The sequence below is a fragment of the Erinaceus europaeus genome, chromosome 3, assembly GCF_950295315.1.
Source record: "Erinaceus europaeus chromosome 3, mEriEur2.1, whole genome shotgun sequence".
NCBI classification, from domain to species: Eukaryota; Metazoa; Chordata; class Mammalia; order Eulipotyphla; family Erinaceidae; genus Erinaceus; species Erinaceus europaeus.
The window spans coordinates 97343014-97355216 of NC_080164.1; the positions used below are offsets into that span (position 1 = coordinate 97343014).

The 12203-nt window shown below is 41.2% G+C and overlaps 1 protein-coding gene across 1 annotated transcript in view; it reads right to left on the reverse strand.

Moving 5' to 3' along the window:
• Positions 1-12203, reverse strand: part of MSH2 (mutS homolog 2) — a 77510-nt gene that overhangs the window by 34691 nt on the left and 30616 nt on the right. The window contains exon 8 of the mRNA XM_007534266.3: positions 5485-5594. Within this exon, the coding sequence (XP_007534328.1) occupies positions 5485-5594 (110 nt within the window). The remainder of the gene's footprint in view (positions 1-5484; positions 5595-12203) is intronic.

Here is a 12203-nt window from a genome sequence, read left to right on the forward strand (position 1 = left end):
AGGAACCCAGCAAGAAGCTTTTGGAAATCATCAGGCAGTACAGTAAGGTGTCAGGCTACAAAATTAACATTCAAAAGTCAGTGGCATTCCTCTATGCAAACACTAAGAAGAAACTGAAATCCATAAATCAATTCCTTTTACTATAGCAACAAAAACAATAAAATATCTAGGAGTAAACCTAAGCAAAGAAGTGAAAGACTTGTATACTGAAAATTATGAGTCACTACTCAAAGAAATTGAAAAAGACACAAAGAAGTAGAAAGGTATTCCATGTTCATGGGTTGCAAGAATTAACATCATCAAAATGAATATACTACCCAGAGCCATCTACAAATTTAATGCTATACCCATCAAGATCCCAACCACATTTTTTAGGAGAATAGAAAAAATGCTACAAATGTTTATCTGAAACCAGAAAAGACCTAGAATTGCCAAAACAATCTTGAGAAAAAAGAACAGAACTGGAGGCATCACACTCCCAGATCTCAAACTGTATTATAGGGCCACTGTCATCAAAACTGCTTGGTACTGGAACATGAACAGACACACTGACCAGGGGAATAGAATTGAGAGCCCAGAAATGAGGCCCCACACCTATGAACATCTAATCTTTGACAAAGGGTCCCAGACTATTACATGGGGAAAGCAGAGTCTCTTCAACAAATGGTGTTGGAAACAATGGGTTGAAACATGCAGAAGAATGAAACTGAACCACTGTATTTCACCAAATACAAAAGTAAATTCCAAGTGGATCAAGGACTTGGATGTTAGACCACAAACTATCAGATACTTAGAGGAAAATATTGGCAAAACTCTTTACCACATAAATTTTAAAGACATTTTCAATGAAACGAATCCAATTACAAAGATGACTAAGGCAAGTATAAACCTACGGGACTACAGCAAATTAAAAAGCTTCTTCACAGCAAAAGAAACCACTACCCAAACCAAGAGACCCCTCACAGAATGGGAGAAGATCTTTACATGCCATATATCAGATAAGAGTTTAATAAGCAACATATATAAAGAGCTTGCCAAACTCAACAACAAGACAACAACCCCATCTAAACATGGGGGGAGGACTTGGACAGAATATTCACCATGGAAGAGATCCAAAAGGCCGAGAAACACATGAAAAAATGCTCCAAGTCTCTGATTGTCAGAGAAATGCAAATCAAGACAACAATGAGATATCACTTCACTCCTGTGAGAATGTCATACATCAGAAAAGGTAACAGCAGCAAATGCTGGAGAGGGTGTGGGGTCAAAGGAACCCTCCTACACTGCTGGTGGGAATGTCAATTGGTCCAATCTCTGTGGAGAACAGTCTGGAGAACTCTCAGAAGGCTAGAAATAGACCTACCCTATGACCCTGCAATTCCTCTCCTGGGGATATATCCTAAGGAACCCAACACATCCATCCACAAAGATCTGTGTACACATATGTTTTTAGCAGCACAATTTGTAATAGCCAAAACCTGGAAGCAACCCAGGTGTCCAACAACAGATGAGTGGCTGAGCAAGTTGTGGTATATATACACAATGGAATACTACTCAGCTATAAAATACTACTATACACAATGGAATACTACTCAGCTCTTCACCGTTTTCAGCCGATCTTGGATGGACCTTGAAAAAAATCATGTTGAGTGAAATAAATAAGAAACAGAAGGATGAATATGGGATGATCTCACTCTCAGGCAGAAGTTGAAAAACAAGATCAGAAACGAAAACACAAGTAGAACCTGAATTGTAATTGGCATATCGCACCAAAATAAAAGACTCTGGGGTGCGTGGGTGGGGGGAATACAGGTTCATGAAGGATGATAAATGACATAGTGGGGGTTGTATTGTTAAATGGGAAACTGGGGAATGTTCTGCATGTACAAACTACTGTATTTACTGTTGAATGTAAAATTGTTGTATGCTTTACATTGGGTTCTAGTTCTCCCCCGCGGAGAGAATTAGATCAGTCCAGTTAGTTTCACGGGCCCGCTTGGCCCCGCCCCTAGGAACCCCGCCTGAGTTGGAGAGTTCCACAGTTGGTCCACAGCTGGAAAGGGACCCCGCCAGAGTTCGAGAGTTCCAGAGTTGAAGAGTTGCAGAGTTCGAGGGTTCCTGAGTGCAGAGTAAGAGAGAGTGCTTGCGCTGCGCAAAGAGACAGCAGAGTTCTGTTTGGTGATTAGTTTGTCTTAGTTTATGAATCATTGTTCCTGAATAAAGAAATACAGCTTCCCTGCCCAGCCGTTGTCTCCGCGTCTGTTACCCACCCATGAAGCTAGCCCGCCCGCTAGAGGCCTCCGAAATTTAACAACAAATTCCCTAATAAAGAAATAAATTTTTTAAAAAAATGCACATAGTACAAAGCACAAGGATCCCAGTCCAAGTCGTGGCTCCCCTCTTGCAGGGAGGTCACTCCACAAGCAGTGAAACAGGTCTGCAGGTAGCTATCTTTCTCTCTCCCTATTTCCCCCTTCATTCTCAATTTCTTTCTGTCCTGTCCAATACAAACAGAAAAAAATGTCTGCCAGAAGCAGGGATTCATAGTTCTCGCACTGAGGCCCAGCAACAACCCTCGAGGGGAAAAAAAAATCTAAATAAATAAATAAAATAAATAGCTAGGTGGGGGATCCGGGCAGTGGTGCAGTGGTTTAAGCGTGCACACAGCGGGAAGTGCAAGGACCAGCATAAGGATCCAGGCTCCCAGCTCCGCACCTGCAGGGGGTTCACTTCACAGGAGGTAAAGCAGGTCTGCAGGTGTCTGTCTTTCTCTCCCCTCTATTTTCTTCTCCTCTCTTGATTTCTCTCTGTCCTATCTAACAACATCAATAACAACAACAATAATAACAACAATAAACAAGGGCAATGAAAGGGAAAAAAATAAAGTTTAGGAAAAAAAAAGCTGGGTTGGGGGCTGGGTGATGGCACACCTGGTTGAGTGCACTTGTTAAAGTGCACAAGGACCTAGGTTTGAGCCCCTGGTCCCCACCTACAGAGGGAAAGTTTTGCAAGTGGTGAAGCAGTAATGCAGGTGTCCCTTTGTCTCTCCCTCTCTATCACCCCCTTCCCTCTATATTTCTGGTTGTCTCTATACAATAAATAAAATAAAAATAATTTTTAAAAAAAAGCTGGGTAGGTGGTGATGCAATATGAGTGTACATATTACAGTGCTAAAGGACCCAGGACCAAACCCAGTCCCCACCTGCAGAGGGGAAACTTGAAGAGCAGTGAAGCTGTGCTGCAGGTGTTTATCTCTGCCTAACTCCCTCTCCCTTCTCAATAGAAACTGTCTTGTATCTATCCTCCTACCTCAAATAAACACAATGAAAAAGAGACAGATTATGTCTAAGGCCACAAAATAAGTCAATCAGGATTTGCCTACAAGGAGGCATACAGGTTAATACATTTCTCTTTGCTTTTTCTCTCTAGTTTCCATTGAGAATCAGATGACATTTTCATTTAAGAAATTCCTTTGCTGTGTTTAATGGTTTTTTGTTTGTTTTTCTTAAACCAGAGCACTGCACAGCTCTGGCTTATGGTGGTGCAGGGGATTCAACCTGGGGCCTCAGTCTCATGCATCACAGTTATTTTGCATACCATTATGCTATCCTCCCCCCCCATTTTGCCTTTGATCTTAATTAATTACTATGTGTCTTGGTAAGCTTAGTTTAGGGCTTTCTTAGAGCTCTAAGAGCCTCCTAAAAATCTGCAGGGTCTGGGAGTGCAGCGGGTTAAGTGCAAGGACCAGCATGAGGAACCCGGTTCGAGCCCCCGGCTTCCCACCTGCGGGGGGTGGGGGGCACTTCATAAGCAGTGATACATGTCTGCAGGTGTCTTTCCGCTCCTCTGTCTTCCCCTCCTCTCTCCATTTCTCTCTGTCATATACAACAACAACAACATCAATAACAATAATAACTACAACAATAAAAACAAGGGCAACAAAAAGGAATAAATAAGTATTTAAAACACACACACACATACTACTAGAGCTATCAAGAAAGTCATAACATATTTTTGTATAGAAAAAGAAAAAATAGGGACCTGGTGGTGGCACACCTGGTTGAACGCACAAGGACCAGGGTTCGAGCCTCCGGTCTCCACCTGCAGAGGGAAAGCTTTGCAAGTGGTGAAGCAGAGCTGCAGGTGTCTCTCTTTCTCTCTCCCTCTGTATCTCCCCATACCCTCTCAATTTCTGGCTGTCTCCATTCAATAAATAAAGATAATTTAAAAAAAAAATAAAAGAAAAAGAAAGAATACGTCACTCAGTATCTTCTCCTTCAGTCAGGGGGAATTCTAGTTAACAGCCTGGCCCATATGATGCCAAGGATTGAAGCAAGGATCTTACACTTGTGAGTTCAGCACTTCATCCTCTGTGTTAGCTCCTAGGTCACTATTTATGTATTTATTTTGACTTTCATTCTTTTTACTTCAGGTAGGTAAGAAGGGAAACCACAGATGAACCTTCGCAGAGATGTGATGCTCCCATATGATGGTGGAGTCTCCACATGGGAGTCACTCTATAAGTGATCAATCTCCAAACCGCAATTGAAATCTTTTTTCTTATCCCCTGTAAGTGGTGCTTCCCTCTTATCCTTCTAACATGATTTAATTTCTCAGTTCCCTACCAATAAAACTAGATAAAGGGGACTAGCTGTCAACTGGACCTAACCAATAGTCTTAAGACGTTCCAGTCTATTAAAAAAGCAATACAATTATTTCACCCACTACTTGTTCCTACCAACCAATACTCAGGTCCCTTTCTCTTATTTCTCTTCTAAGTTCTTCTTTCGTTTATTTTTTAATTTCAATTTATTTTATGTTTATTTTTACCAGAACACTGTACAACCCTGTACAGTGTGGAGGTGTGGAGGACTGAACCTGAGACTTAAGAACTTCAGGTATGAAAGTATTTTGCACAGTCATTATGCCATCTCCTCCACCACAAAATCTTCATTTCTCTCCACCCAGCTAACACTATAAAATTACTCCTGCCTTAATTTTTAGGTTTTAGTATGCATATTCATAACCAATAGTGTAGCTCTCAGTCTTTGAACTCCAGTGTTTCTGTATGAACTCCATCTCATCTCAATAGCTCCCTTCCACAAGCCTGACTCTGGATGTGAGGGTGATCTGGCTGTGACATGTCACCCATTGATCGGCAGGGTTGATTTGGCTGATCTGGCTGGCTAGGCAGGTGTCCCCTTCCTCCCTCACTGTTTCATGTGCATCCCTCTCGAAGCTGTACGCTCAGTCAAAGAGGACAGCCTACCCCAAACAGAGATGGACCCCTGCTAGAACCTCCTGAAAAGCTCTCAAGGTCCACAACCACAACAAGGGCAACAACAAGGGCAACAAAAAGGAAAAAATAGCCTCCAGGAGCCGTGGATTCATAGTTCAGGCACCAAGCCCCAGCAATAACCCTGGATACAAAAATAGTAACAATAATAACAATTTGTTCATTAAATCAGGAGAACTATTCCATACCTGAGCCATATCTAAAGTTGTTTCTATCATTTCCTGAAACTTGGAGAAATCAGAACGAAGATCCGTAAGAGGAGTCACGAAAACTGCCAACAACAATGTCTGGTGTTTTCCTAAAGGAAAAAAAGAAATTATCTGAGGCTTTATTTGCATTCAACTTTTTTTAAATCACTCTATTGGGGTGCTGATGTTAATGGTTTACAGTATAGTTGTCAACACATAGGTAAAATCTCTCATTTCATCAAGATAGGTGTCTGCAAAACACTCTTGCCTCCAACCTAGGTCCTTCTGTAACCCCATGCACCAGAACCCCAGCACCCCTCCATCCCCTCCTTCCCCACAGTCCTTTGCTCTGGTGCAACACACCATACCTAGCCCATGTTTTACTTTGTTTCCCCTTCTGTCCTTGTTTCTTAAATTCCACCTATGAGTGAGATCACCTAGCACTTGTCCTCTTTTTGGCTCATCTAGCTTAACATGATTCAATTTCCAACCAAGATGAGGCAAAGAAGATGACTATCTCTTTTAACAGCTGCTTAGTATTTCCCTGTGTATATATAGCACTGCTTTTGGTCAGGCCGTGGTACACCTGGTTAAGCGCTCACATCACGGTGTGTGAGGACCCTGGTTCTTCTATGGACAAGATAGGAGTAAAAGTGGTCCAGGAGGTGGCACAGTGGATAAGACGTTGGACTCTCAAGCATGAGGTCCTGTGCTTAATCCCTGGTAGCATATGTACCAGAATGATGTCTGTTTCTTTCTCTTTCTCCTCCTATCTTTCTCATTAATAAATAAAATCTTTAAAAAAAAAGATGGGAGTAATAACTATAACTATCCAGAAGGTGAATAAAAGAGATAACTATGCACAAGACAGTGCTTGACACAAGAGAAGCTCAGCAGTGGTTTGTGTGCAATATTATTGGAATATTTTTTTTTAATTTCTTTATTCGGAGATAAATGTTTTACAGTCAACAGTGAATACAATAGTTTATACATGCATAAAACATTTCTCAGTTTTCTACATAACAATACAACCCCCACTAGGTCCTCTGTCATCCTTTTCCAGTACCTATTATCATGCCCCTCAACCCACCCTAGAGATTTTTACTTTGGTGCAATACAACGAAACAGGTTTCTAATCCCTAATATATTTCCTAGGAACACCAGTATCAGGCACGGGTAAATAGCATAATAGTTATGCAAAGAGAATCTCATGCAAAAGACTCTGAGGTCCCAGGTTCAATTCACCACACCACTATCAGTATCACTTTGATTGAGAAAAAAATGAAAAGTTACTATGAAGTCAGCAAAATTTTTGTAAGATTATTAAATACAACAGCATCAACAAATATTTAGAAAATACTACATTATGTGTGAAACACCAGACAGTCTATAAACAACAGTTTGCCCACATAAAGTATGTTGTGCTGCAGCATGTTTTTTCTTTTTTAATCCAAATTTAGTTCAAACGCTATTGGTAAATAGCAGAATTATGGCAACAAAAAGCGAAGGTGGCTAGGGAGTCCTGAGATCCCCAAACAGACATGATGGGCCTAGACCTCAAATAAATCCTTCTCTCCATTGTTACCAGTCATCTCTTCAGGAATAAAAAAAATAGAGCCCTTTGTGGGCCTCCCATAGGACCTTGCCCTCTACTTGGATCAACAATGGTAGAGAATGTTCCAACCTCTGAAGGGAGGATGGACAACATACTCTATGCTACACCCGAGGAAGATGGGTCAATATTGGGGCAGCTTGGAATGTTCCTATGCATGACCACAGAATGTATTGCACCAAAGACTCTGGGGTAGCAGGGGAGGGTTCAGGTCTTGAAACATGATGGCAGAGGAGGACCTAGTGGAGGACCTAGTGTATTATTATGTGGAAATGTTATTCATGTAGAAACTATTGTATTTTACTGTTGACTGGAAACCATTAATCCCCCAATAAAGAAATACAAAAAAAAGTAGCACTGCTCAGCTCTGTTGATGTGGGGGATTGAACCTGAGACTTGGAGTCTCAGGTATGAAACTATCTGCATAACCATTATGCTATCTTCCCCACTCTTAATACTTTCTTAAGGAAAGATAAGTAGAGGAAACACACACACATATATATATTATTGGGTAGAGAAAGAAATTGAGAGCAATGGGGGAGATTGAAAGGGAAAGAGACAGAGACACCTGCAGCTCTACTTCACTACTCATGAAGCTATCCTCCTGCAGGTGGGGACTAGATGCTTGAACCTGGTCCTTGCACAATATAGTGTGTGCACTTAACCAGGTGTGTCACCAGCTGACCCAGAAAACCACTTATGAGATACCTTTTTTGTTATCTTTTTTTTTTTTTCATGAGATACCTCTTAAACCAGTTTAGGCTTACAATCTGAAGTTAGTGAAACCCCCTTAAGCTGTTTTGAGCCAAGTTAAAAAAAAAAAAACACTGATACTTATGTCTGAATTTGGCTAAAGCAAAGAGAACAGACTAGGATTTATGACAGGGGGAAACAAAAGTAGACAATTCAGTTAAGATGCAATTACAGCCTGGATGAGGATACTGGCAGTGGAGACAGAAAGGTGTCCAAGGCAAAGAGTATTTAGGATGTGATGCCAGTACCACTTGGTGACTGAATGAATGCAATGTGCTAGAGGAAAGAAGTCAAGACTTTAGGCATCCTTGCTTGCAATACCTGGTCTTACCCACCACTGATAGCCCCCAACTTCCAATCTATAGGAAATCTTTCCTACACCTGTGTCTGCCAAAATTGAGAATGCTCAACAAAGGTGCTATAACTGCAAGTCAAGTGCTGTTTTCTTCTCTCAAATAATTTGCACTTGACTTAAAGTAATTGAGAACTAATTAGAAATTGCTGGCACTATAATTAAGAAAAAGCCACCAACACTTTCTAATCAAGTTAAATGAGCAATGAACAAGTAACACTTAAATTTAAATAAACTATAGAGGACTGGGAGATAGCATAGTAATTGTGTTAAAAAAAAAAAAAAAAAAGAAGAAAAAGAAAAAGAAAGAAAGAAACTAATGGTCTACAACTGGTCATAAATCTGATGACCTTGTGGTCCAGGAGGTGGCACAGTGGCCATGGCACTAGAGTCTCAAGCATGAGGTCCTGAGTTTGATCCCCGGCAGCACATGTAGCAGAGTGACGGCTGGTTCTTTCTCTCCTCCTATCTTTCTCATGAAAAAATAAATTCTTTAAAAATAATAATAATAAATCTAATGACCAGTAGTAGCCTGGCATCAAAATTTTTTATTCTATGAACTATTTTGGTGTAAGGTAATACAAATAACACTTCATTTAACAAAGGTTTGAGCAGTCTATACCGGGACCAAGCAGTGGAACACCTGGTTAAGTACACACATTGCAGTGCGCGAGGGCCCAGGTTCAAATCCCTGTTCCCCAACTGCAGGAGGAAAGCTTCACAAGTGGTGAAGCAGGGTTGCAGGTGTCTCTCTGATTCTCTCCCTATCTCCTCCTCCCCTTTCAATTTCTCTCTGTCTCTATCCAGTAATAAAATATTTTTTAAAAAAGTCTATAACCACACTCCCTTGATAAATTTCACACAACTCTTTATATTAATTCTAATTTAGAAGTTTTACTAAGTATAATTAGACTTTATCTCACATTTTAATATATTATCAAGTAGACTGTAAAATCCACATAGGTAAGGTAGGTCTCACTAATAATACTTTCTGATCTTGATACAAATATCTAGTAATTCAAACAAAGAAGCCCCACAGTGAAAAAAATGCAAGAAAGATGAACCATGGTAAAATATCAAAACCCTCCGAATGCTCACCTTTAATGCAGGGTTGTTTCTGTTCCTCCTGATTTCACTATACACTCTATAGCACTAGTCTCTCCTCATCACTCTTATCCTATGGTCTGCCCACTCCTCACCTCAGATTCTCGTCATGTCATCCCTTTAGTTAAGTACAGTTTCTCGTCACAATACTTCCTTTGCAACTAAAATTTTCTACTGCCACCTTTCATTTTCCTGTACAGCTATGGTCACTCTTATTATTTTTTTTTATATTTATTTATTTATTTTCCATTTTGTTGCCCTTGTTTTATTGCTGTAGTTATTATTATTGTTATTGATGTCATTGTTGGATAGGACAGAGAGTAATGGAGAAAGGAGGGGAAGACAGAGGGGGGGAGAGAAAAATAGACACCTGCAGACCTGCTTCATTGCTTGTGAAGCGCCTTCCCTGCTGGTGGAGAGCTGGGGGCTCGAACAGGGATCCTTATGCTGGTCCTTGCGCTTTGCGCCACGTGCGCTTAACCCACTGCGCCACTGCCCAACTCCCTTTCTTTCTTTTTTTTTTTTTTAATTTTTTTCATATTTACTTTCCATTTTGTTGTCCTTGTTGTTTAACATTGTTGTGGTTATTGATGTCGTTGTTGTTGGATAGGCACTCTTACTATTTTGTTACTCCTTCCTCTCCCTCTTTAAGTTTACAGTAATGTTCTCATCCTATCTTTTGGGAGAGTAGAGTTCAAAAAGTCTTCTGAGTGGACCAGGAGGAGGCACAGTGAATAAAGCACTAGACTCTCAAACAAGAGGTCTGCAGTTCAATCCCTGGCAACACATGTACCAGAGTGATGTCTGCTTCTTTCTCTCTCTCCTCCTCCCATTTCTCATGAATAAATAAATTAAATCTTAAAAAAAAAAAAAGTAGGGGTCGGGCGGTGGCGCAGTGGGTTAAGTGCACGTGGCACAAAGCGCAGGGACCGGTATAAGGATCCCGGTTCGAGCCCCCGGATCCCCACCTGCAGGGGAGTCGCTTCACGGGCGGTGAAGCAGGTCTGCAGGTGTCTGTCTTTCTCTCCTCCTCTCTGTCTTCCCCTCCTCTCTCCATTTCTCTCTGTCCTATCCAACAACAAAAGCAACGTCAACAATGGCAATAATAACCGCAACGAGGCTGCAACAACTAGGGCAACAAAAAGGGGGAAAAATGGCCTCCAGGAGCGGTGGATTCATGGTGCAGGAACCAAGCCCAGCAATAACCCTGGAGGGGAAAAAAAAAAAAAAGTCTGAGGCAGGGGAGACAACGTGATTGTTATGCAGATGATGTTCTTGGACTGAGGCTCTGAAGTCCCAGGCTCAGTCCTCTTCACAATCCATAGACCAGAGCAGTGCAGTGCTCTGCTTAAATAATAATAAATCAATAATAAAATTTTAGTTTAAAATATTCATGATTTAACTGTCTTTCCTCTCATCTTTACTATTTAAAAGAACATTAAACAGATAGAGATGGGTATTATAGATACTACAATAAAATCCATATACTTAGAGAAGATATTCTAAGAAATATCAGATTTGCTTTACATGCAAAATACATACATGCACTTATTAATTTAGGCTTTAAGTATATTTTAACTCTTTATATTATTTTTAATTTTTTTTTATTATCTTTCTTTATTGGATACAGACAGTCAGAAATCAAGAGGGAAGGGTGACAGAGAGAGGGAGAAAGGGAGACATCTGCAGGCCTGCTTCACCACTTGCAAAGCTTTCCCCCTATAGGTGGGGGCCAGGGGATCGAATCTGGGTCCTTGCACACTGTAACATGTGCACTCAACCAGGTGTGCCACCACCCAGCCCCTTTATATTATTTTTGCATTCTGCTTTTTTTAAGATTTGCTCAGCTCTGGTATGGTATGGTTTTACCCAGGACTGAACCTGGAATCTCTGAGCCTCAAGCAGGTAAGTCTGGTGTTCTGTCACATCCATTACTCATCCAAGCCCAACCGTAACTCTTTAATATTAAAAGATACAAAGAAGAAGAGACTTCCGGAGGCGGGGCTACAGAGCAGCAGCAATTGTGTTTCTCTCTCTCCTCTCCCAGGTCAACTAGGAATACCAAAGGAGACCACCTGGGAACACAACAAGACAGGACTAGAACTTCAGGAACTCAACAAATCACCAGTGAGTGCAAAAACGTGTGGCTCCTGAACAGAGAGGAGCCTAGGGAGAGATTAAGTGGCTGATAACAGTCCGGCAGTTTACCAGTTGAGACACTACCTCCAGTCTGTTTCACCAACAAAAAGATGGCTGAAGGAGAGGACTCCCCTAAGACTCACCAAATACAACTGTGAGTCTCCATTGCTACTGCCCTCAGAATCTGGGGCCTAAGGGGGAGGCCCTGTGCTGACCCCAGGGGACAGAGAACTAACCAGGAAACTCAGGAGAAGATCTATACCTCAGTGGCCTAGCAGTGGGGGTGTGAAAGTCTCTTTGCAAAACTACTAGATTATCTCTGCCCCACCCTGCTTTATCTCTTGTTCAGGAATCAGTGATTAAGATAAGAAGCCTACTTATAGTTAGTTTAAAAGCCCTCAGGCTCCCATAGCCAACAGGGAAGAAAAAGAACAAAAGAGGCTTTTAAGCCACTGTGCTCCATTTCAGAGATTAAAATACTATATAGAATCAACTGTCAATTTCTACAGCTGTGAACCCTTTAAGTACCTTACTTACACACAAGTCAATCCAGGAAAGAGTGACCAGTAATTTGAAAAGGACTGAGAGAGGGACCCCATTACAAACTATATAAAATGGTTAAACCAACAAAAAGAAATATTGGAGAGTGGTCTGGGAGGTGGCATAGTACATAAAGCATTGGATTCTCAAGCATGAGGTCTTAAGTTCAATCCCCAGCAGCATATGTACCAGAGTGATGTCTGGTTCTTTCTCTCTCTC